Source organism: Mustela nigripes, chromosome 7 (genome assembly GCF_022355385.1).
Source record: "Mustela nigripes isolate SB6536 chromosome 7, MUSNIG.SB6536, whole genome shotgun sequence".
NCBI classification, from domain to species: domain Eukaryota; kingdom Metazoa; phylum Chordata; class Mammalia; order Carnivora; family Mustelidae; genus Mustela; species Mustela nigripes.
In genome coordinates this window covers 19,173,251-19,200,368 of record NC_081563.1, presented here as the reverse complement: position 1 = coordinate 19,200,368, position 27,118 = coordinate 19,173,251, and the positions used below count along the sequence as shown (strand labels likewise).

The window sequence follows — 27,118 nt, the reverse complement described above, 5'->3', positions numbered from 1 at the left end:
AGCAGGCAAGGACTTCTTAGAGAATTCACGAGTCATTAAAAACTGGTAAGTTGGATCTTACTGAAAATAAATTATTTCCTCATTAAAAGATACTATTTAAAAAATAGACAAAGCACAGCCGGAAAGAAAATATCTGCAACACAAGCCTGACAAAGGACAAACTATGTAAAGAATTCCTGCACCTCAGACTCCTGCCCAGTTTTTAAATGGTCTAAAGGCTTGGGCAGAACTTCCCAGAAGAAGATATACAAATGGGCAATCAGCACATAAAAAGGTGCTTGATGTCATTAATCATCAGGAAAATGTCAATTAAAACCATAATGACGCACTAGAATGACTAAAATGAAAAAGATTGACACCACCGATTGTTGGAGACGACGTGGAGCAAATGAAATTTTCATACATCACACACCAAAAATGTGTACAATACGATCCCATGTGTATGAAGTTCTAGAATAGGTAAAAATGATTTATAGTGGCGGAAATCATATCAGGGACTGTTTTCTAAGAAAGGGGATAGTGAAGAGAGGTGAGGAGACTTTCTGAATTGATGGAAACGTTCTACATTTTTATAGAGGTGTGTGTTACGTGAGTTGTATGTGTTTGTGGGATTGACTGGCATACTTAAGATATGAGCATCACATCTCAATGAAAAGAAAAGGGAACCAGGAATGGGGATATGCAAGAGTTTGATTGCACTGAGAAATGGCTACCCAGGGATTTGCCATGGGTTTACTGAAATTTTGAAACAACTTACAATAAAATGTTCTCTATTTTTCTTCCATTTCAACCCTTTGCTTTCTTTGAAGAGCTAGTGCGTATTAATATCCATTTCCCCTCCCTCCACCCACACATTCATTGTATTGATTTGGCAAATATTTATTTTGTTTCTGTGATGTGCCGGATTGGATACTGTGATGAGCAAGTGATTCCTGCCCTCATGGAACTCACAGTCTAGTGAGAGAGACAAACGGTCTAATACACTACCTAATACACAATTTAATACACTATTAAACATAACTACAGGAGCGCCTGGGTGGCTCAGTCGGTTAAGCATCAGACTCTTGGTTTCAGCTCAGGTCGTGATCTCAGGGTCCTGGGATCGACCCCACATCAGGATCCCCACTCAGCAGGAGAGTCTCTTTCTCTCTCTCCCCCTGCCCTCCTCCCACTCGTGCTCTCTCTCTCTCAAATACATAAGTAAAATATTAAAAAAAAAAACATAATTACAAACAATTAGGTACAATGGAGGAAAAATAGAAGGGGATATGAAAATGGATAGCGGGTCCCTGACTTACACTATATGGCCTCTGTGAGAAAGTGTTACTTGTGTTGAGATCTGAAAATAAGTAGAAGAGAATTCAGTTTCCTGGGAGCTAAAAAGGACTGAAACCCAAAGCAGCCCCTGGGCCTCTGATGCTGCTGCCCCTGCCCTGTGCTTGGGTTTATTATAATTGTCTCGAGGTGCCTTGGGCAAAACCTTGTACGTATGCAAAGTGGAGAGTTGGAAGTGAGGCTTTCACGTTAAGCTAGATCCCTGGAAACATGACCCGGTGAAAGTATGATACAGAGGGCCATCTGTCAGCACAAAGACAAGACAAGAAAGCTTTAGGTTCTCCTCCCTTTGGAGGGGAAGACATCTCCCATGGAATTCACAACCTCAGTCCTGTCTGTACTTTCGTTGGTGCATTTACATTACTTCATAGATTGAGAAACCCAAAGTAAAAATTTAATATAAAATTAATCCTACGGCATTGAGGTGAAGCAAAATAGAAATCCTCTCCTGAGGTTAAGATTCTTAATTGAGGCCAAGCAGTATTCCCACAGAAAGAGTTCAACTAAACCTGAACTCCTGAGCATCTCTGTAAAATTAGACCCACAGTGACTAGATACTAGAATCCTTGGCTATAGAACAACTATGTTTAAAATTTCTTAGACCTGAAAGAAGGAATTAAAAACACGATAAAAGAAAAGACTGTCTAAAAAGACTGGAGATAAACCAAAGAGAACATAAATATTTTGAAAACAAAAGTTGTTGAAATTTAAAACTCAGTGGATAGGTTAAATGTTAGGTCAGACGTAGCTGCACAGAGTTAGTCTGCTGGAAAATACATGTAAGAAACTTCCCCAAATAGGGGTGGCTGGGTGTCTCAGCCAGTTAAGCATCAGACTCTTGGTTTCAGCTCAGGTCATGATCCCAGGGTCCTATAATTGAGCCCCATGTTGGGCTCCCTGTTCAGTGGGGAACCTGCTTCTCCCTCTCCCTCTATTGCTCCCCCTGCTTGTGGTTGATCTGTCTTACTTCTCTCTGTCAAATAAATAAAAATAAAATAAAAATAAAAATAGAAAAGTTTCCCAAATGCAACATAAAAAGGTGGAAGATTTGAAACAAGTTTTTTAGGCATGGAAGATAGAGAACCAACAATCATCCCATTGGAATCCATCTGCCCCACCACCACCACCACCAAAGGAAAGTAAATTTATTTTCTACTAGGTGAGACAATATTTGAGGAATTAATGGCTGAAGAATTTCCAGAATTGACTCATGACATGAATCCTCAGATGGAAACCACAGTGAGTCCCAAACTGGATAAATGAAAGTTCACACCCATGTGTGTGCTAGTGAAACTGCGGAATACAAGACAAGATACTCAAAAAGCAACCAGAGAGGATAGATACCTGCAAAGAATTGATAATTAGATTTCTCAACACCAAGAACAATATAACAATTTTTCATAAACAACAAACAACAACAAAAAACTTTAATTTAAAAATAAATGACGCATCCAATTATATCCAGTCCTGTTAATGTTTATGTTGAAACTTTAAGAATTTTCTGTATGAAAAAGTTGAATATTGCTCATTTGTTTTCCTGGAGTGCCTAAATTCCTTTAAAAATGAAGTAATGGGGCATCTGGGTGGCTCAATCATTAATCATCTACCTTTGGCTCAGGTCATGATCCCAGGGTCCTGGGGTTGAAGCTCGCATCAGGCGCCCTACTCTGCAGGAAGCCTGTTTCTCCCTCCCACTGCTTGTCTCTCTCCCTCTCTCCCTGTAAATAAATAAATAATCTTAAAAAAAATACAAATAAAAACAAAGTAACAACCTGTCCAAGGAAAAGGAGAAAGACTTTTTCTGGCCAGGATGGAGGAAGGTCCCAGGTGAGATTCATGCTAAAAGAATAATACTGATGGCTAACTTTTATTGACTTTTTACTCGGCACCAGTCATTATTCTAAGTGCATGTATGAGCTCATTTATTCATCAAAACAATCTCATGAGAAAACGAATCTTCAAAAAGGTAAGGAAGCTACTCCAGGTGACAGATTGTAAGTGGTGCAGCTGGGACTGGGGTTCTGTTCTGTGGACTGTGGAGACTCAGCTACAGAAGGCTGTAGTTCAGGAAGAGCATTAAATCTGGAAGAAAAGAGGAAGACAAAAGGAGGAAGGATCTGAGGCTGAAACAGCAGGGTATGTGAGCATGAAGCAGGTCAGGAACACCCAGTGTGTGCTGGGGGGCTGTTTCCACTTCTGTAAAGGCCCTGAGCTCCGAGGTTTCAGCGTCTACAAGACGGCTTGTGTGGCCAGAGCCCAGAGTGAATCCTTGGAGTGAAATCGGGCACCGGATGTGTCGGGACCATCTTCCGCAAACGCAGTATATTACTTTGAGAAATGTGTACTAATTTATCTTTACTTCTTCGTAGAGAAATAGAGTAATGCAAGCTTCCAGTGGAGAGCCTTGCTTTGTTTCTCCCTGCCCCCCCCCCCCCCCGCCCCCGCCAAAGTAATTTATTCCTTTGGGTTTGTTTCAACTTCACAATCTTTTCCTTAAGAGTCCACTGTTAGGTCACACATCTGATTCCCAACATTACAACTCTAAAGGTTAGTGGGAAAGAACAGAATGGAGCTGGGTGGTGGGGAGCGGGGTTGGGAGTCAGGGAAAAAGAAAAGTTCCATTTAATCAGTTACACCTTACCTGTATCCTCAGTCACAAATGTTCAAGTCATTATAGAAATGAGAATCTACAGAATTAAGTTTGTTGAGATAGACAGCATTGTGGTTGAATTTTTAAAATGAAGGCTATTTAATGCCCTTATATATTCTTACTAACTATACATTGTGCTTTTAAAATATTGTAAATAAAAGCTCCAAAGCCACTTGACCCTGAAAAGGAGGTCACAGTTTTCCGCTCTGCAAACAAGATAAATCTGTTTACACCTGATAGTTTCCGATGCCAGTTCTCTAATTCCTGTGAAAATGATCATTGTTAGAATGATCTTAAGATGAAATACTGATATGGTCTCTTTCATCTTCAGTTTGTTTTCCAAAGTGTAGTTATCTTGTAAAATATTGGGCCTCTCAGTAAGGGTTCTTTTCGACTAGATTTCTGTTAAACAGGAGACTGCTAATCCGCTAATCTCTTGCTGATACAAGTGCTTTGCATAAAGTGGGTGTAGTGCTCGAAAGAATTTATTTATAGCCCGCCACATAGGCTTTGTATTGATTTTTTTTCTCAAAAACCTTCTTTCACCAAAAAAAAAAAAGAGAGAACATTAAATTACTTTAGCAGCCAACATTGCACCCCATGGAGCTCCTCAGTAGTGGAGCTGGCTGGCCTGTCCCCTCAGGTGACAGTGTGGCCACTGAAACCTCTTCAGCCTGACCCTTGAACAAAAAAATTCAAGGTTGCTTAGATGAGCCAGGAAAGCTCATTTGTTTTCCTGGAGTACCTAAATTCCTTTTAAAAACAAAACAAAATTACAGTGTGTGGTGAATCACAGTAATAACAGCAGATTCTTAAAATTTTGTCACCAACATCAGCCAACGTTGGGTGTAATCTGAGGAGAGTTTTTGTTTTTTGTTTTTAAGGTGGTTTTTTTTTCTTTATGAAAAATGTGAAATTCACTATGAAAAACTTGGAAGAAATGGGAAAGGAAGGGGAAACAGGGTGTTGTCATCCTACCTCACTTCTTGTTTCCAAGAAGCTTTTTTTTCAGGTGGCTCAGCCCAGCCTTTCTAGCTTCACGGGCTCCAGGCATGCGCCATTCCAGAAATATCCAGAAATATCCTTATGGCTTCTTACGAGTAAAGACCAGCAGTATCCATGTGGTGTTTTGCACACATTTAATGAATCAAAGCCCCTGTAAAATAGTAATTGTCAAACGTGGCTACATACTATAATCCTGTCTGAAGCATTTAAAAACTAGTGATCCTCGGCTTTGCTTCCAACCTACTAAATCAGAATCTCTGTGTTTAGAGTCCACGGATTTTTATTTAAGGAGGAAAAGCAAAACTTCAGTCTTCTGATTTAAAGCTAGTTGGGCACCCACTACCCTAAAAAACATTGAGTTATTGAGGGATTAGTAATCCTCAGCCCTCCAGTTGGTCTAGGCGAGATGGGCGAAAGCCTATGGGTATCAGGCACATCCCTGGAACTCAGCCTGCCAAGTTCATACAGATGGGAAGCCTCGAGTCCATTTTTTAGATTTCAGAAATCTGTACCACAACATTCCAGTTTGCTGCCTGCATTGGCTTTCCTTCGTTTTGTAACATCTGCCCAGTTTTGCCCAAAGGGGTCCTGTTTCTTACCCTGTATTTTTCAGATATAGCTCCATCTCCTTAAAGATGTTGGAGCTCTGTGATTTTACCTAAACCTGAGAGAATGCTTCTGTAACAGAGGAGCTGATCCTCTTCACATCTCTTTCTGTAAATATTCCCATTTTACAGCTAAGAAAAGTATAGGGAAATAAAATAACTCAAGGTTTGCATGGTGAGTAGATAGCAAAATCTAGGATTCCTCACTAGCCTATCTACTTCCATTTTTCTCTCACTACAGTAAATTCTCTATATAGGAGCCAAAGCAGAGTTTGTTCACTTTTTATAAACTTTTTATTATAGAACAGTTTTAGATTTACAGAGAAATTACGGAGCTACTATAGAGTTTCCAAATAACCCATGCTCAGTTTCTCTTGTTAACATCTTCTATCAGCATGGCATGCATGTTGCAATTAATGCAGCAATGTTGATGCCTTATTATTAAGCAAAGCCCATACTTTGTTCTGATTTTGTTAGTTTTTATCTAATGTCCCTTTTCCATTGCAGGACTCCATCCAGGATAGCACATTACATCTAGTTGTCCTACCCGTTAGGCTCCTCTGGACTGTGGCAGTTTCTCTAACTCCCCGTGTTTTTGATGACCTTGACAGCTTTGAGGAGTACCAGTCAAATACATTGTAGAATGTCCCTTAAATGGAATTAGTCTGTTGTTTTTCTCATGATTAGATTTGAGTTATAGCTTTTGAGGAGGAAGAGGTAAGCACCATTTTTCTTCCATTGTATCATTTATCACTGTTGATGTTGACCTTGATCACCTGGCCAAGGGAGTATTTGTCAGGTTTTGCCAACATAAAGTTACTCTTCCCCCACTTTCCACACTGTCCTCTTTGGAAAGAAGAGGACAGCCTTCTTTCTTTTCGCTATGGACAGCCTATACTAAAGGACTGAAAGTTAAGCTCCATCTCCTTGAAGGTAGAGTATGTACCTTCAGTATTTGGACTTGATTCCATATTTCCTTATTCAAAATCCTACAATGACTTCATACCACTTTGAGAATGAAATAGAAACTCCTCTCCAATGCTATAAGTCCCTTGGTGATCGGGGCCCAGGGTCCTCTCCTAGAGTCAGTTACCATTTTCAGCAAAGCCACTCTGTTCATCATGGAGCAGCTGTAGGCCTTGGCCTCTGCCCAGCACACCTGTCTTTCAGGCCAGTACCTGGTTTGCTTCCCCACCCAACTGAATCTCTGAGAACCTTTTTGTTAATCACCTCATTCAAAAAGAGTATTCTGTCTCAGTTTACTCTGTTTCATTAGCCTATATTTCATCATTGGATTTATCACTACTAATGATCTGTACTTACACCTTTGGTTCCTTATCTTCCTCTCCCAGCACCAAGTAAGTTACGTGAGGGTGAGCTGTATCTTACTCACTCATGCATCCTACTTCCTAGAACAATATCTAGCATGCCATAGGTGCTCAGGAAATACTTGCTGAATAAAGCAATGAACTAGTTGATCATAGGTGCTCAGGAAATACTTGCTGAATAAAGGAATGAACTAGTTGATTTTTGAAAGAAATTATCCTTAGGCCTCTTGTAGTTGAAGTGTTCTGTGTCTTTATGAACTAGTAATTGCCTTTCTGACTTTTTCTCTTCAATATCTCAGAGGCATTTTAGAAAGAGAGCCCTGGCCTTTTTTTTTTTTTTTAAACAAGCACTTTGGATAGTAAATAAATAAATAAATAAATAAAATCCTAAGTTTCTCTTTTTATTTAAGGTTCTCTGTGTTTAAAATTTGACTGGGTGAAATAAGCCATTGTCAACCCCTACCTCTGGGGGATCTCCCTGTTGTCAGACCAGTGGAACTGGTGCCTCGGGATAGAAATCTTCCGGTCACGCTTCTTAGTACTTGAGTAACAATACTTCTTGGTGCCAAAGAATCTTGCCTGGTTAGGAATTGCTGCTGACAGTAACTCTTGATTCCTGTATTAACCTCCTCTTTGAAAGAAGCCTCAGCCTTGCAGTAACTCAAAAGTGAAAAATATCTTTAGAAATTTCCAGTGAAGGGGCACCTGGGTGGCTCAGTCAGTTAAGCGGCTGCCTTCAGCTCAGGTCATGATCCCAGGGCCCTGGGATGGAGCCCCACATGGGGCTCCCTGTTTGGCGGGGAATCTACCTCTCCCTCTCCCTCTGCCTGCTGCTCCCCCTGCTTGTGCTCACTCTCTTTCTCTCTCAAATAAGTAAGTTAAATCTTTAAGTAAGTAAGTTAAATCTTTTTAAAAAAAGAAATTTCCAATGAAATACTCTGAGGTTTTTGTTTGTTTGCCATCACAAAGCCAATTCATGCTAGAGCCAATTTCCTCGTCCGCAATTTTCCCTGATCCCACACTAATAAGGAGCCATTTGTTTTCACTCCAGTTTTCAGGGATTGGAAATCTGTTATTCACAGCAGATTCAGTCCCAGGCAAGCCATTTTTCTGAGGCTCAGCTCTGGCTCTCATAAAACTCTGGAAAGAATATAGAAAATTTGCTCAATTGGCTGTTGGTCAACTCTAAAGGAAGAAGCATCACCTTTCTTTTTTCTTTTAAGAAAAAAAAATAGGTTAAAAAAAAAAAAAGAAAGGCTTCCCACCCACATTTGCTATGCTGTTTTACCCGTTTATTTAGGAAATGCCACATGAAAAGAATTACTTATTGCACCTTTAAGCTCTAGACAGGAAACAAGGTTTCTGCTTCATGGTAGGTCATGTTTTGGCTAGAACCACATAGGTGCAGAGTGTGAAGCATAGCCATTGCAGAGCCTTCGTTTTGAGCTTCCATTCTGGCTAATGGAAAAAAAAAGGGAACTATTGCCTATGCATCCTTTCTCCTAGTTTGTGTTGATTGGCTTCCATATTCTTAAAGGAGGTAACAAGGGTCTGGAATGTCCGTGGATACGCAAATCAAAACCACAGATGATTTTGCCAGAGAACATATGCAAATGCCCAGTAAGCACATGAAAGCATGCTTCACAGATTAGTCATAGGGAAAATGCAAGTTGAATTCACAATGAGATACCCCTTCACACCCACCAGGATGACTATGATCAAAAAGATGTACAATCATAGTGTTGACAAGAAAATAGAAAAAATGGAACCTTCATACATCACTGGTGAGCATGGAAAATGGTGCAGCCACTTAGGAAAGTAATTTGGCAGTTCCTCAAAAGGCAGTTACTATATGATCCAGCAATTCTACTCCTAGACATACCCAAGAGAAATGAGAACCTATCTGTATACAAAAACATGTCCACAAATACTCATAACAACATTATTCAAAATAGCCAAGAAATGGGAAGAACCCAAATGCCCATCAACTTTGTATGCATAAACAAAATGTGGTAGGTCCATGTAACAATATTGTTCAACCACAAAAATCCCGAAGTATTGATATAGGCAATAAAACAGATGGACTCTGAAAACGTTTTGCTGAAAGAAGCCAGACACAAAAGATCACATATTGTATGAATCTGTTTATATGAAATATCCAGAAGAGGCAAATCCACAGACATATAAAATGGGTTAGCAGTTGTCAGGGTGTGGATGTAGGGGGAATGGGGGATGACTGCTAATGGGTACAGATTTCTTTTGGAGGTGATGAAAATGTTCTGTGGTTAGATAGTGGCAATGATCTCACAATCTTGTAAATATACTAAAAACCACTGAATTGGACACTTTAATGGATTTTATGGTATGCAAATTATATCTCAGTTAAAAAAACAACAACATGGCACCTGAGTGGCACAGTTGGTTAGGTGTCCAACTCTTGATTTCAGCTCAGGTCATGATCTCAGAATCCAGGGGATTGAGCCCCGTGTTGGACTTAGCACTCACAGCACAGAGTCTGCTTGGGATTCTCTCTCTCCCTCTCCCTCTGCCCCTCCCCCTGCTTGTGTGCACGCACATGCTCTCTCTCTCTCTCTCTCTCAATAAATATATTTTTTTAAAAACCTCACAAATCGGGGTGCCTGGGTGGCTCAGTGTCTTAAAGCCTCTGCCTTTGGCTCAGGTCATGATTCCAGAGTCCTGGGATCGAGCCCCACATCGGGCTTTCTGCTTAGCAGGGAGCCTGCTTCCTCCCCTCTCTCTGGCTGCTTCTCTGTGATCTCTGTCTGTCAAATAAATAAATTAAATTAAAAAGAAAAACAAAACACCCCACAAATTATTTCACATGCACTAGAATCTGGTGAAAACAAAAGACAGTGACAGGTGTTGATGGTGTGGAGAAATCAGAAGTGTCCCTCATTGTTGGTGGGATTCTAAAATGATACAGCTCCTTTGGAAAATAGTTGGATTGTTCCTCAAAATATTAAGTATAGAGTTAGCATATAACTCAGGAATTCCACTCCTAGATATTTACCCAAAAGGAAAAAAAAAAAAACCATATATCAACACAAAGACTTGTAAATGAAAATTTACAGCAACTTCATTTGTAACAGTCAAAAACTAGAAACAGTGGAATACTCTTCAGCAATAAAAGGGAAGGAGCTCCTGATTCATGGAGCAACAGTGACAAACCTCAGAAACATGTCTCATGAAAGCCAGAAACCAAAGACTACATGTTGTTGGAGTCCGTATATACGAAGCTTCTAGAAAAGGCAAAACTATAGACAGAAAGTTATCAGTGATTGCCTGTGGTTGGGGATGAGAGTGGCAATTGACGACAAACCAGCAGGAGGGAATTTTTTGTGGTGATGGAAAATGTTCTAAAACTGGACTGTGGTGATTGGTTGCACAACGGTTTAAGTTTACTAAGACTCTGTGAATGGTATACTTAAAATGGGTGGATTTTAGGGTATGTAAATTATACCTCAAAAATCTGTTTTAAAAAGTCAGTAGTCTAGGACTCAGGATATAGTTGACCCCCCCCAACACACACACAAACAACAACAACAACAGAAAAAAACAAACCCTTTCTTTTCACCGTAGACCCGTCCTCCCACTGACTTGAGCTTTAACTTCGATGCCAACAAACAACAAAGACAGCTTATTGCAGAACTGGAAAACAAAAACAGGTAAGAATGCAGAGGTCGAGCCAGCTTCTGAAGTCCAAGATCATCACGTGGGTATCTGATTCTCATTTTCCTTGTGGATTAGCTGGCTTTTGACTATAAAGGAAGATCCTGCCTCAGTGAATATAGGCCAGTCGCACTCATGGGAATGCCCCTACTCTAATTTGTAGTTCTCTGCATGCCATACATTCTGATAGCCCCACAGCCTTGCTCGCAGGCCCTCAGGTGGGTTCTTTACCCCAGTGCCTTCTCCCACCACCAGTTCCCCTCCCGTGATTCCCTTTTCCACTCCAACCCCCTTTTACTCTGTCTAGTCATCTTATCCGGGCCCACTGTGTTGTGTGTGACTGTCTGGTCTCTCACCACAAAGCCATTTAAAGACACAGAGGAGGGTGCCTGGGTGGCTCAGTTGGGTAAACGTCTGCCTTCCGCTCAGGTCATGACCCCAGGGTCCTGGGATCAAGCCCTGCATCAGGCTCCTTGCTCTGCGGGGAGACTGCTTCTCCCTCGGCCTCCTGCTCCCCCTGCCTGTTTTTTTCTCTCTCTCCCTCTCAAATAGATAAATGCAATAAAATAAATAAATGGGGGAAGGCAGACAGGCAGGCAGGCATGGAGACCAGACAGTATACCAGTATGCCCTGAGAGGCAGAAACCAGGAGGAGATTGGATGTAACATAACAGGCATAGGAAATAGAAATGGCAGCTGTTGTCACTCAGTGGCTCAAGAGAAAGAAGAGAAACAAAGACGGGTGGGGGTGGGGGGTATGGAGGTTGGGGAGTACAAGGTGGGGTAGGACAGTATGAGGGGGGGTAGTTAGCATAGGACCAACATTAGGAGGTTGCGGGGAGTTCTTTTATCTTTTCCCTAGAAACGAACAGACCATTCTAGTGATTGTTTTCTTTTTGTGGAGATTTTTCAAGTTCTTGAGAAGAGTATTTATATGACTCTACCACAAAGGATTGTTTCATTGAGGAAATACAAAATACAGCAGTGTTCAGAAGGTGGCTGTTTCACATCTGGGTCATTTGGAAACAGAACAAGATTGGTAGAGGCCACTGTACTAGCGTTAGAAGTCCTGACAGGAAAGAGAGCTATTTCTTTCATCTGTCCTCTCTAGGGAGATCCTGCAAGAGATCCAGCGTCTCCGTCTGGAGCATGAGCAGGCTTCCCAGCCCACCCCCGAGAAGGCACAGCAGAACCCCACATTGCTGGCCGAGCTGCGGCTGCTGAGGTAAGAAGGGATACTGCACCACTGTCTGCAGAAGACAGAAGAGGGTCTTGGCAGGACTAGTGCTCTTCTGTCCTACGAGTATATTCTTCTGGTGCCTCATAGAGTAGAACTATGTTGAGTGAGAAGGGTGCTTGCTACCTCAGACACAAAACCACATGGGAATCCCTTGCACCAGGGCTGTGGGATCTTCCCACTTCAACATAAATAGAAACTGTTTCAGTGCTGGGGGACTAAAGGTCACAGGGTCTGACTAGGGGTAAAGAGCAGCTTCAGCCCCCACTCAGTTGCTATTTTGGAGGGAATGGAAAAATCTTCTAGAAGAGCGTTAACATGAAAATGAGCCAATCAAAGCTATCAGGGTCTTATTTCCTATTAATCTTAGAAAGATGTGTGTATACTCTCTGATAAGTGAGACATCTTAGACACTAAGTTAGTGACCTGCTCTTCACCAGACCTCTAAATTTCCAAAGAGTGGGTTCTTTCTGTGGAGGTTTTAACATTTGACATTCCACAGTTGATGTTTAATGTGCTATCACCTGGGATTCTGCACAGCTATCCTTGTTTATAAGTTAACATATAATGTATTATTAGTAGCAGAGGCAGAGTTCAGTGACTCATCATTCTTATATAATATCGAGTGCGCATTACATCGCGTGTCCTCCTTAATGTCCACCACCCAGTGACCCCCTCCCCCCATCCCCCTCCTCTCCAGCAACCCTCAGTTTGTTTCCTATGATTAAGAATCTCTTATGGTTTGTCTCCCTCTCTGGTTTCATCTTGTTGTATTTTTCTCTCTCTTCCCCTATGATCCTCTGTTTTGTTTCTTAAAGCCCGCCTATAAGTGAGATCATTTGATAAATAATTGTCTTTCTTTGATTGACTTATTCTGCTTATAGCTGTCCTTTTTTAATTCTTCATTTGGCTTAAGTCATTTAGCTTCCCAACCATGATTTCTTTTCCTAAAGAATAGAGAATATTGTTTTTCTATAACTGTCTTTCTGTCTAGATTTATATCATCAATAAATAAGTCATAAAGAATTAAAACTGCAGGTGAAAATCATTAGAGGCACAGAGATTCCCATTCTTCTGAAAATTCATTTTAGTTTCTATGTTTAATTGGGCTTGAGGATTTGGTTGCTGTGCAGTCCTCTGTTGCATGCCTGGGATGTTAGCAGGTTGGTGCTACACTCACTAGGAAGTCTGTGAGACGGTATGCTGCTGACTCAAGCCCAGCATAACTCTAAACTCCCAGCATAAGATAGAACTTTCCATTTCCCCACCACAGCTCAGGCACAAGTAAGTATTTTATGTCTAGCAAAGCAAAAATGGTTATACTCCAGTCTTAACTGTTGCTGGAAGTGGGATTGCTAAAAGTCCTTTACTAACCCAGAGGGGTCTAAAAATATCAGAGATTTAGTTAGGCAAAGGGCTAAATCTAGGGGGGGTCTTGGCATGTAGGCAGGAAGAAGCAAGAATTTAACGTAATCCAAGAAGGGTCTAACTCTTGAGAAATCAGGAAGTATTTAATCTCAAAAGCAGCTTCCATTATCACGGAAGAAAGAGGAACTATTTCCGAAGTGTGCAGGATCAGTTGGTTATGCTACAGACAAAACATGCTGGCTCTTCGCTTCACCCTATAGAGAAGATACCACCAGATGGATTAAATGTGAAGACAAAACTTTAAAACTTGGGAAGAAAATGTAGGGAATGTCCTTTTTTTTTTTTTTTTTTTAAAGATTTTACTTATTTCTTAGAGCATGACTGGAATGCGGGGGCAAAAGTAGAGGGAAAGGAAAAGCAGACTCCCCACTGAGCAGGGAGCCCAATATGGGGCTTGATCCCCAAACTCTGGGATCATGACCTGAGCAGAAAGCAGGCGCTTAACTAACCATGAAAGTTGTTGGTAAATTCATCTGTATTTATATTAAGAACTTTTGTTTGTCAAGACATAGAAAGGGCAAGGTTCACTCCTAGGTATCTAACATCCTTCTGGTTTTGACTAATATATACGAATCCAGCAGCTGTCAATACCCAGCTAGTACTATACCTACCTAGAATGAAAGTAGATGGAGAATTTTGTTCTTAGAATTAGTGCTTATGAATCCTGACCACCAGGGTTGTCTTTCCTCTTGGATTATTATTTTTAATGGTACACTCATTACAATAGCATATATGACAAAGCATATGAAGCATAATGATAAAATGAACACACATGAACCCGCATCCTACTCATATATTGTTAAACATGTATAAGTGGCCCCATTTCCTGGCTTCCACCTTCCCCACAGAGCTCACCTCTATCCAGAATCTGGTTTATCATTCCTTTGCTTTTTAAACAGTATTATCAAATAGATGTGTATTCTCACATAGTAAAGTGTTTAGTTTTACATTTTTTTTTTTTTTTTAGCTTTAGAGAAATGTTATTATATGAAGATAGTGGAACCTTTCCCCCTTAGTATTACAGTTCAGGACCCTTCCATGTTGTTGCTTGTAGCTGGAGTTCATTCATTTTCACCACATATTATAATTACTTGGTTCTGCAAAGCACAGGGAAAGAGTCCTGCATCCAGTCTTAAAAGTAAAGGGAAGAAAGACTTTCTAGAAAATTGAATGAGTCAGTTTCTTTTTATTGCATTTATAACTGCACTAGAAATTTAGGGAATATGAAGACTAGAAAACGATTCCATCCTAAAAATTTATAATATAGTTTTGGAGGGGTGCCTGCGTGGCTCAGTGGGTTAGGGCCTCTGCCTTTGGCTTGGGCCATGATCAGGTCCTGTGATCGAGCCCCACATAGGGCTCTCTGCTCAGTGGGGAGCCTGCTTCCTCCTCTCTCTCTGCCTGCCTCTCTACCTACTTGTGATCTCTGTCAAATAAATAAATAAAATCTTTTTTAAAAATTTCATATTATAGTTTGGGGGAGAAATGTGAAATACTTTTCTAGTCAGTTAACTAATACTATATAGAGTTAGTAAGTAGTATGGAAACTATATTGTAAGAAATCTAGGTAGGTGGGGACTCCTGAGTGGCTCAATCAGTTAAGCATCTGCCTTCGGCTCAGGTCATGATCTCAGAGTCGGGGGATCGAGCCCTACATTGGGCTCCCTGCTCAGCAGAGAGTCTGCTTCTCCCTCTCCTCCTGCCCTGCTCATTATCTCCCTCTCTCTCTCAAATAAAAAAGTAAAATCTTAAGAAAGAATATAAGTAGGGAAATGCGCATACACACGCTGGAAGCAGTTAGACCCATGGACGTGGTGGAAGTTGAGCTAGACCATGAAAGGTAAGGATAATGAGGACGGAATCTGGGAGAAAACATTTCAGGTTAGAAGTGGATTTGGGGGGAGCACCGGGGTGGCTCAGTGGGTTAAAGCCTCTGCCTTCAGCTCAGGTCATGATCCCAGGGTCCTGGGATCAAGCCCCGAATCGGGCTCTCTGCTCAGCAGGGAGCCTGCTTCCTCCTCTCTCTCTGCCTGCCTCTCCACCTACTTGTGATCTCTGTCTGTCAAATAAAATATTAAAAAAAAAGAAGAAGAAGTAGATTTGGGGTTCAGCATGATCCCCCAAATAACTATGATACATTTCAGACAAGGGAAGGAGTCTTGGAGCTAAGAATTTGTTTCAAGCATCCCTTGCATTAATCTTTAAAGTGCCAGTGATAGAGATAAAATTAGTTGAATAATTAAGGCCAGATTCTAAAGAGCCTTATGTGATGGGTGATTGGAAGCCCTCAGAGGATTTCAAACTGCGATTGGGTTAACTTTGCTGGATGTTAACTGGGTACATCCTGGAGGCGTGATAGTCTCTTAATCACTCGGTGCACCCCAAGACTCATTCCCCCGACCTCAAGGATTTTGCATCATGATAGGAATGACAGCAACGCAAGGTAAAAGAAACCAAGTGCCACAGAGAAGCTCCAGTTGCTGTGGTGATTAATTAAGCAGGATCTGATACCTGCTGAAGTCATCAGGAGCAGCTTCCTGGGAAAAGCGACATGTAGGTTGGACACTAAGGAGTGAATAACATCTGGAAGAAGGGAGGAATGGCTGAGTCTGAAGTGATAGGATCGGTTTAGGTAAAAGGGAACCATTAACTAGACATCCAGACATGGAAGGGAGTAGAGGTGAGGCACTAGGGATAGGGACGTAGGTAGGGTCTGGAGCGGCGCGCTCTGACACAGATGTAATGTGAGCCACATAGGTAATTAAAATTTTGCTAACAACCACAATGAGAAACTGAAAGGAAATAGGTGCCCTTAATTTTAACACTACCTTTTACTTAACCTGATTTACCCAAAATATTAGCATTTCAACATTAAAATATGTTAAATATTAATATTTAACTCTCAATTTATTATTGTCTCAATACTATCTCAATATTATCTCAATAATATATATTATATATTATTAATAGATTATTGATATAAATTATATTTTATTATTAATATTAATATGTTAAATGTTAAAAATATATTAAAATAATCAACATTAAAAATATTAATGAGATATTTTACTTTTTTTTTTCTTCACACTAAGGTTTTGAGATCCAGTGCATCTAATTTAGAATAGCCCCATCTCAAGTGTTCAGTAATCACGTGTGGCTAGTGGCTACTAGAGTGGACAGCGGAGGCATAGATTGTGCAAGGCAAGAGTTAGAGATGCTAGAAATTCTACTACTGAGATTATTTCATAGGATGATGAAATGAGCAGTTTTTCTTTGAGCAGCCCTATAGAGTCATGGAACACTTTCATATCTTTTTTGATCCTCAAAATACTGCCATTGTTTATAATTAGTCCCATTTAAGTGACGAGAAAATTGAGGCTCTTATAGGGCATGTGGCTTGTTGAAGGTTGCAGTATTTAGTAAATGGTGGCCCTCAAGTCTCCTGATTTCTATTCCATTTCTCCATAATGATGGTATCAGGATTAATCAAGATAGGAGACCATTGTATATGTGAGGTAAGGTGTGCCTGGATAAAGTGAGAGACGTAGGAAGAGAAAAACATAAATTTCTAGGAACGAATCATCTGTATTGGGTGATGAAGAATAGGGTAGAAGCAGAAAAGTATTAAAGAGGACCAAAGTTTTTAACCATGACAACTGGAAGAAATCAGGAAAGAGAACCATTTATGGACCACAGTCTTAAGTTTGTTTTGGGAACATATTGAGCTAGAATCGACATGAAATCTGTCCTCAGGAACAAGTGAATTCTCTTAGACACAATTACCCTGATGTCAGTCACACTCTTGAGGCTGGCGTCTGGTGCCGAGCAGTTTTCATACACTTTCTCACTATCAGTTTAAATTTGGACTATTTCTAAATGTGGTATTTGACTTCCTGAGGAATTTTTTAAAATAGCCTTATTAATAATATTAATAATACTTTTTCTCTGTATTGCTATATCAATATTGTGTGTTTTCCGAAGCATTTTTACATACTATTCTCACACCAGTAAAGGAAAGAAAGCAAAACAAATATTATCACCACTTTCTAACATGACGTAGCAGAGGTTAAATGACTTGCTCAGCGTCTCAGACCCTGGTCAGTAGCAGAATCAGGTCAAAAGCCATTTCATCTTGGCTTGGACCTTTCTTTGCAAGTCCCGTTATCTTCAGAGTTCCCTTTCTGATGGGCTTTTCCCCTCGGACAGGCAGAGGAAGGACGAGCTGGAGCAGAGAATGTCGGCACTGCAGGAGAGCAGGCGCGAGCTGATGGTTCAGCTGGAAGGGCTGATGAAGCTGCTGAAGGTGAGCGAGCGGGGCCGCTAGACGCCTCCCTGTGCCCCGCCTCCCGGCGCCCCGCCTCCCGATGCCCCGCCTCCCGGCCTCCCCACCCTCCGCTCAGCCTCTCTTCCCCTTCACCGCGGACTCCGCCGCTGCCTCCCCTGTGGTTGTCAGGACCGGGTTCAGTTAAAGCTGAAATACCGCCGCCGGTAAAGTTAGCCGTGACTCCACAAAGTCGTCGAAACTAGTGTGAAGCCTGATGGTAAAAAATGAGCAACTGGAACTAGAGTCCTGTCCTTGAGCAGTTGCTTTTATGAACAAATATAAAGGTTTGTAAACAGGATATTAACTATATATACATGAATCTTTTTCAGCGGTTTCAAGTTTCTCTTAAGACAGGTTTTCAGATATTCCACCTAAATGCGTAACCATTATGAAGTGTCCTATTTTAGTAAGTATTACAGCAGCAAACCAAGCTAATCAGACTCATCCTAACGAATAAATTTATTAGGAGGAACAAAATAGCATATCAGCTCTAGGTTTTTATACTGGGACTTAAGTAACTCTGGGATGATTCAGATCTCACTGTTTTTGTTGAAGCATGTATTACAGCCCCTGCACCCCACGAGAGAGAGAGAGGCAGGCACGCTTGGCATTTAAATGTCCTCACCTAGACAGTTTTACTGGTATTTGACAGAAATATTTACCCAGATACGGAGCAGCCATACCAGAGCACATTTGTTCCTGCTGCTAATTCCTTAGGTCTCTGTGCCTGTGCTGTAAACCACTGCATTTTGTGGTGTGACACAGCGTTGGCAAGCCAGAGTGGAAATCACACAGTGTGGAGTACCTCAAAAGCCAGGCCAAGGGGAGTGGATTTAATCCTGTGGTAGGGGAGTCATTGAAGGTTTGGGAAATAATGTTTTGGGAAAATGTGTAGAGCAGATCAGAGAAGGGAGAAGCTACAGGAGACATGGAGACAAATATAACCATCCAGTCGGAAGTAAGTGACAGGGTCCAGAATAGGAGTGGTGGCTCCAGAGAACATCAGCTTGGAGACTTTTCTTCAACTTCTCTATTCTAGACGAGTCCCTTCATGATGAAGTTAGTGGCATTAGCAGCTTGGGTAAATGTAGTGTCTGTGTTTTAAACTGACTCGTGACTTGCTCAACACAATCTCTGCTTTAAGTCTCGAGCTGAGGGTTTTTTTTTGTTTTGTTCTGTTTTTGTTTTTTTGTTTTTTCTTTTCTTTCCCTAGCTTTGGTCCCGGGGAATTTGGGTTTTGCATGGACATGTTTCTACATTAACCCTTTTAACAGAATTTCTCCTAAGAAATATTTCATGTCTAGGTGGGTCTTGTTTAAAGAAAACTTTACATGTAAAACCTGGCCCACATCCCTCCAATAGCTGTCAGGTATCCAGCTACTCCAGTCTTGTCTCCCGCTCAAGGCAGCAGAGATGTATTTAAATGCATTTGGCTCTTGTAACCTCTGGAATCGTGTGGGGCTTTGAAAGCCCTGTCATGTGGGATAGTCCCCTGTCAGGAAATAAAGGGATCCACCCACCCCTTGCCTGGGTCAAACTCCTCTTAGTAAAATGCTCTAGACATTACCCAAACATAGATGGGAAGGTACCCTACGGTAATTTTTGTGAAAGGCAAAAGATTTATGCAAACTGAAAGGAGGTCAGAATATATTTCCCCAAAGTACAGTGGTGTGCTTTCTCATCAGCTGGGTGGTCCTCATGGTTCTTAGAGTTCCTGGTTCAGAGCCCCATGTATATCACTTGACCTTGTAGTTCACTTCTGATGCCTGTGTTCAAGGGCTAAGCAGAATGAGCTGATGCCTGGAACTCTGATCACAACCCCTGAGTTTCTTTGTATTTCTAGCTATTGTCTTACAGTAAAATAAGCAGGATCCTCGTGCCCCATTTTGCAGAATCCCCTGCCAGCTTCTTAAATGCCTTAAAATTTACTCACCTGATAGGCTGAGGCCATTCAGAGTGGGAGGAAGAATTTGTAACACAGACCAGGAATGTTGTCTTTTTATCCATTGATTAGAACTTGAAAATCTCATACCTCTAGAGTCCAGCTTCCTAAAAGGATGATAGCACAATCCTAATTTGTGTATTATATGCACCCCTATAAGGTCACCCGTAGGAATCATTGACTTCCATTAAAATTTCAAAGATGTTTTCCTACTATTAAAAAGAAATATTCACCAACCCATAGTAAAAGTACACTTTAGAATCCTAATTTTAATTTCAAAGGATTGTCCTGCCTTCATTGATGTTCAGTGTGTTAGCATTTAATTCTCTCATAAAACAGCTGTAAGCACTTAGTCAAATGGACAATAAAACCACATGGTGGGGTACTCATAAATTAAGATACACCACACAGTGATTTCCATTTCACAGCAAGTTCTTTCTACTGGTCAGGGAAATATAATGTACATTGTCTGGTTATCTGAAAAGTGATAATTTAAGGAAGCATACATAGGAAGTGTCATCATTGTTTATTAATTCATCAACACTAATCTTAAATCATTTTGGGGAGTAAGGCAGGGTAAAAAGTAATCATACATGTATTTAATAAGAAAATATTGGTTCCTAAATATCATGTCTAGGTATTTGGTGATGAGTAAGATTTAGTCCCAGTCACCAAGGAGTATCAGGGACCTTCTTAATAATTTCTCTTTTTTGTTTTCTTAATGACATAATATAGACTGACACCCAGGTATGGTCAGAACATATATCTTTTCCTTCCATTTTCCCCCTGATTAATGTATTTAGGTGACCTCTGTCTCAAACTTATTTCATCTGGAAGTAGTTGCATATTGGTGTTTCACTTTATAAATCATGTTCCCAATATTCTTCTGCTTCATTTTCCATTTTTCCAATACGTCTTTTAAAACATAGTCACCAGGTGAATTCTATAGTTTTGGATTTCAACCTCATTTGCGAGCAAGGTTTAAAATATAAATTTTCATACAGATAATTGCAGTGGTTATGGCCACCTAACCAGACATCCCCCACGTGGCAGAATCTTACATGTTTTTAGGTGACATAAGCTCTTCTAGATTGGCATTTTTTAGTTACGGTGTTATGACTTCCTTTAAATCAGCTGTGCCAGTTGCCATCAGTCAGTGTTTACTGACTGGTAGCAAGAAAGTTCCAGGACCTTGTATCTGACCTGTTACTGTGTTGACAGAGCCTTCAAGGTTTTATCGGAATAACTTCCAGTGAGTTGGGATACTGTAACACCATCCTAAGCAACCCTTTATCAAAGCCTGCACCCTTCTAATCCCAGGGTACAGCAGAGGCCTCTGACTCCGGGAAAGGCTGCCCTGTGCGCCCCTCCCATCCTAACCTGGCACATGGCTTCTGCAGCTTTTCATGGTGTCATGTCTTTGGACAAGCTGTCCATAGCAGAGTCACCAGATGTGCAAACATGAAGCATTGCTTTCTGAAATTTCCTTATTCTCTTGAGCCAAAGCAGTGTTACCTCCAATACTAAACCAGAAATAAATAAATAAATAAATAAAAAACAGTGAAAATAAGGAGGTGTCTTAGAAACAGTTCTGAGAACCTTCATCCTGGTCTTCTGACCGCAGCTGCAATTTCAGCCCGTCAGCATTGCCTCATCCCTCCCCCGCATTTCAGTGTCCATGTCAACACTGAGTGCCAGGAATCAAAACACATTTTACATTGTTTAATAACTCTTCCTATGGCTGTCTGCCTTGCCTAGTGAATGGAAGAAAAGTGTTCTGCCTCACAGGGAAGCCTGTCCAGGAAGGGAGATCGCCTCCCAACTGCAGAATTCCTGTCCCTTCTAACCAGAGCCAAGCATACCAGATACAGTAGCTAAAAGGTGCTGACTTTGTAAGGCTAACTCAGCTCACGCTCAGGGCCCCTCTTTGCTTGGGATCCTGTGAGTATAAGTACGGTCAGGCAGCTAGCAGCTGGCTCTGATTACCAAGAACATCGTCTTGTGCTGACTTGGAGTCTCCTTAAGAGAGTTCTTGGTGCCCGTTTAATTCCTAGTCCCTGTCTCTCCCTTGCAGGAACAAAATTGTTTTTTTCCAAATTTTTTGCCTTCTCTTTCCTTTTTGTAATGGTTGGGACCCTCTGAAGTCATTCTCACCATGGCCCCCAGATCTGCAGACTCTGTGGAAGCAGAAGCTCTCGTCCTTCCCTAAGACTTCCCACACACATGTTCAGCGAAGACAGCCCGCACGGATGGCTCCGATTTAAATAGAACCATAGCAACAGCTTTTAGACTTGCGCACCTGGGGCAAAGAGCAGAAGCTCCCTGACCACAGTTACCAATGATGAACACAGGAAGAAGCAGCAAAAAGACCCGTTAAAAGACAGAGTAGCTGAAGAGCCGAGGACTGAGGAAAGAGAAACTTGGAAGTGTTTATCTCATCTTTGTTGGGCTTCTTTGTAGTGGTGCATGTGGATAGCTCAGAGTTGACGAGTACCCACTCTGCCCACCGTCACTGGAAAGCTCTGAAAGAGAGGCCACACCTTAGCTTCATGTTTCCAGTGCTTTATGCCTCTAAGAAGTACTAAAGGAACCTGTGTTGAGTTAGTGAAAAACTGAGGTCAAGAGTTCTTTTTCCAGAAGCCTCTTGGAGCCCTGAAGCAATTCCCAGTTTATTGGAGGAATGGGGAAGCATGTGCGTCCTTGGGGGGAAAAAAAAAACCCTACAAAGAAGCCCAAAAGCAAACGGAGAGAAGGGGACTAAATAAGAGAATCTGTGGTCAAGTGAAATTGCTAGTTTGGGGGAAGTTTTTAGACCCGTGGCTCCCAATCTGACAGGCGTCAGAATCAGCTGACAGGCTCTGAAATGCGTTGCCGTGCCCCACCCACCCCAAGAGTTTGGATTCGGGGGGTATTGGCTGGCATCCCAAATTTGCATCTCTGACAAGTCTCCAGGTGCGGCTGCTGCTTTGAGCACTGACGGTCTAGAGAAATATAGCTAACACATTTGAATATGGGGGATGGTGACATGGACTGATTGTTGGAGTTTGGAGGCCTCACTGAGTTACTTCTTTCAGTTTACCCTAAACAGCTGGGTGACCTCAGACAAGTCAGGCTCCCTAGGCCTTCTTGGTCTGTAAATGAGGAAGTTGGATTAGATGGTTTCCCAGTGCTAGAAGCTAGCACTGAATGAACTGGGTAGGGTAGAGTGCTGTTCACTCTGTCCGGCTGATGGTTCCCTGGTGGCGCTCAGGGCCTTTGGCCTCTAAACCCAGGGACCTGGCCTGCTGGTTTCTTCTGTTGTTTCTTCCAAATGTTTGTGGTGATGGGCATTAATCTCTTTCCTTTTTTCCTCTTCCTTTTCTTCATCTTCAACATCTCTAGGAGGAAGAGCAAAAGCAGGCAGTAAGTGAACTTGGGAATTCTCACTCCTTTTGCATGGTCTTCTTTCCCTCACATAACTGTTACGTACCTTTTCCTCTGCTCCCTGCTCAAGTTCATCTCTGCGGAATTAGTTATGTGTAAAACCCACAGCAGCTCTATCTGTGGTGGTGTAGAATGGTCTGAAAGTCCACATCATGTTTACCTAGTAGAGCATGTTCCTACTTCAAATGAGAGCTTGTTGAATTTTTTTTTTTGAAATACATATCTGTTGTGTTTAGTTCAATACGCATGATTAGCCAGGCTACGACTGCATTTTCCTGCTTTTGCATTCTCTGCTGCTTCATGTCTAGAGTGACTTTTATTGCTCGAAACAACTTTCAGGGCTGTGGGGGTGACCTCAGGTCTAAATGCTTTGTCGTGAATGATTGTGCATGGCAATGTGTAGTTTTTGTGATGACTCCAAACATCCTGTAGTCTTGAACAGGCTTCTGGATGCTGCAGCTCCAGTAGCCTTTATAACAAAGTTACCAGTGAAAAACTAAGTGACTGGTTATGACCTAAGTGATTTCCTGTTCAGAGTTGGCTCCAGGAGGAGATCTGGTTTTTGAGCTGCATGGCTATTGCATGGTGTTTAGGAAAGTTTTATGTTTGTTTCCATTTTTCCAGATAGACTTTAACCCACAAGAAAATCAATAGAGAGTCTATCCACAATAGTATACTGTATATGTATGTCAATGTCTATCCACAATAGTATACTGTATATGGATGTAACATTAGAAGGTTTTCAAAGCATACTTTTTTTTTTTTTTTTTTTTACAAGGTAAAGCTGATTATTAATTCACCTCAGGGCTTTAATTTTAAGAGAGAGAAATAGGAAATGTTTAATTCAAAAAATTTACTCATTTCTTTTTCAAAAAACAAACTGATCCTTGTTTTAGATTAAGAATTGGAATATATAACATTGTATTTTTTATTTTTGGTTAGGACAATGAAATAATAAAGGGAAGAAGAAAGGAAGGAAGAGATCAAATGAAGGGAGGCAAGAAAGGAGCAAGGGAGAGACACTGTCAGAAAGAGGAATCAAAGATTATGAGATTAAGCTAGGCAGATAACCCAGAAATCTCAGTGGCTTTACTGTAACAAAAGTTTGGTCTTTTTTTTGCCTTCTCTTTCCTTTTGGTAATGGAAATTTTGTTGTTTTCCTCATTCACACATAGTTCATTGCTCTGACCTTATGACACTTCCTCAGTAGGTACATTCACAGGGGCAAAGCAGGGGAAGAAGAGGGTGGAAAGTCAAGTCCAGTCCTTAAATGCTTCTTCCAGGAAGTGACACACATCATTTCCACTCTATTTCATTGGCCAAAGCAAGTCACATGACCATACTTGACTTCAGAGGACATGGAAGTATAATCCTCCAGTTGGCTTGGAAGCTGCAGAAAAGCAGATGCTGGTAATGCCTACCACGAGTAGGAGGACGGATGAGCTTGTGTTGAGGGAAGGAAGGAACGTCTCCCCTTCCTTCTCCCTGCTCCCCGTCTCCCTGACAGCCGCACATCCCTGCTGCCGGTCCAGGGCGCCGCCTCACCTGTTGCTGCTGCCAGCCAGTGTTCTTCCTCTTCTCTTCCCTCTCCTACACCCCGAAGATGCACGTCACAGCTAAAACCGCTTGCTGGGAACTTACTACGCCAGCAGTCTTTCCAGACCAGCATCTCCTCATCTCTCTCTGAATGCGCCAGCTCAGACCAAAGTACCTTGCACCTTACCTGCAAACTCTCAGAAGAGGGCAGACATTAAGAGTGTCTGTTTTAATGGTAGCAGTAGAGCTTCCAGGAGACATTTCCTTTTTTAAGAATATTATGGATTGTCGTGTAATCCAAGAACCAGATATGGCCTCTTCTGGTATTTTGTTTCTCAGGTCAATTTAAAGCTGACCTTGGGGCACCTGGCTGGCTCAGTTGGTAGAGCATGTGACTCTTGATCTTAGGGTCATGAGTTCAATCCCCATGTTGGGTGTAGAGATGAAAAAAAATAAAAATATATCTAAAGAGCTGACCTTGAGCAGACAAGGGATTAAATAACATGCTCACTTCAGTGGCCTGTGCTTCTGTCTGAGATTGTCATCCTCTTGAATTTGGAAAAATATGAAGCTAGACCTAGACCGCTCAAGCTTGCCTCTAATACAGTTGTGTATATGTCTTGGGCTTTCTCCATGGTCATGGTCCTGAGTTCATGACCTTGTCCTCATACTCTCGTAGGACCACCCGTGGCATGGATTAGTACAAAACTGTTTTTTTCCTCATCTTTCTCCACAATGGTGTAGGTAAGACATTCTGTTCTGTGGATATAGGTTTAAATATCCTCTGTTTACGTCACAGGGCCCACCCAAGGCTCAGCTCTGAGACTTAAATTTGAAATGATTCACTTTATATAATTCAACAACATTTTTAACACCTAGACATATAAAGCTTTAGAACTAGCGCCTCTGTTTTAGTCTCTCTCATTACTGAGTGAGGCAGAGAAAGGTCTTTAGCACAGAGCTAAGTTTTAACTTTCTTCCTTCCTGGGTTCTGGCTAGTAGAGCTTAATTTCTTCCCTATCAAAATGCATTACCCTATATGGGTAATAAAATAATCGTGAGAGACTTGTACAATGAAGAACTTACCGGACAGGCTTCCCCAGACTGGCTCCATAAGTCCATTATAGAGAACTTTTCATGCAGTCACTTTCTTGCTTCTTTCCTCGTTAGGCATTATTTTGGCGTTGGGGGGATCTAAGACGGTGACTTAGCTGCCCTCGTGCTGTGGGCCTGCCTCTAGCCCCAGCCACCTCTCCGGTGCCGTGAGTGGCACCCATACCTCAGCTGATCATTCTTGTCTTTCATCCCCTCCCTCCTCCCTTCCCTTCTCTTTCCTCAGTTCCGAGGGTTGTAATTAAGGGCAGAACTGCCTGGCTCTTTCAGATAAGACTTCACCGAGTGACTCTTCAACCCACTATATACCCTCCAGTTTAACAGGCTCAGGAATTAGATTGTATCAGTCAAATCAGGGTTAATCAGGCCCAGGATAATCATCAGACTGTAATTAAAGGACTTTGTCTGCCTTTTCTCACTGCTGCATCCCCAGTCGCTAGCCTAGTGCCTGCCACGCAGCAGATACCCAATAAATAGTTGCTGACTGAAAACCAGTATTAACCAGCCTTAGAAGATTTTGAGTTAAAAGGCAGTGTGAATTCATAAACTCATTAACTATAAGGGACATAACTGCCTCAAGTACCTATAGCAGTCACTTTGCTCAAGGTACTGCTGTATAATACGTTGTCCTCAATCAGGAGACTAAATTATGACTCAGAAAAGCCCTAAAAAGGAATTTCAGGGTTGCCAAAAGAATAGGCACACCAGTCTAATGTCTTAGCATTATTATTAACTCTATTATTATTTCTGTCTAAAGAACAGATACTGATTATGTAAAATTAAATCATCCTCTTTTTTAAATGCAGACAATCTATAAATTGTGGGTCATCTATAGTTATTTGTATCACTGGAAAATATTCTGAGCTTTGCTTAGTAAAAACCCAGGGCCCGCGGCCCGGCTGTAGGACTCAGCAGTATGATACAAAGGAGTTCGCTAAGGTAGCAGCAGACGGACGAATAAGGCCGGGAACGGTGTTTACTCCTGTTGGTGCACTTGAGCCATGGGCTCCCCCAGTCCTAGTCTGGAGAGATTTCAGACGTGTAAACTCATTCTAGTTACATCTCAGTGTTCCATTTTTCCCAGAGACTCCGTATACTATAAAATTTTACAGCTGGATTGCTAACACCAAATAAAATGAGCTGTCCAAGACAAGGGATAGAGTTTATTCATGAAAGATGTTTCCTTGAACGTTTCTCTGAATTCTTCTATTGGAAGTCACTATCTTTTATATACAGATCAATATCAGGCTTAGAGACTCTAACTCTAGATAGTAACATATAAGGATAAGGGGCTCCCGGGGGGTGGGTGGCCCTGATCCGCATTAGTAGTACGGTAATGGTCCAGAGGATTATAAATGGGACTCTGAAAATTCTGTAATTAGAGGAATCTTGGGGATTCTACTCTTAGAGCATTGCCACACTTGGAACCTCTCTTTTTACTTCAGTAAGTTGGGATGTCAAGTGGGATCTTGCCCCATGCCCTTTCTGATTTCCAGGATCAG

General features: G+C 41.5%; 1 protein-coding gene across 12 annotated transcripts in view; it reads left to right on the top strand.

Annotated features, from left to right (window-relative positions):
- DTNB (dystrobrevin beta) overlaps window positions 1-27,118 on the top strand; it is a 236,340-nt gene that overhangs the window by 181,550 nt on the left and 27,672 nt on the right. For 8 of the 12 annotated variants that reach the window (XM_059405271.1, XM_059405274.1, XM_059405266.1 and 5 more), the window contains 4 exons: window positions 10,524-10,609; window positions 11,725-11,838; window positions 17,485-17,581; window positions 22,926-22,946. In XM_059405271.1, the coding sequence (XP_059261254.1) occupies window positions 10,524-10,609; window positions 11,725-11,838; window positions 17,485-17,581; window positions 22,926-22,946 (318 nt within the window). The remainder of the gene's footprint in view (window positions 1-10,523; window positions 10,610-11,724; window positions 11,839-17,484; window positions 17,582-22,925; window positions 22,947-27,118) is intronic. The other 4 variants (XM_059405273.1, XM_059405267.1, XM_059405270.1 and 1 more) reach the window with 1 other exon arrangement.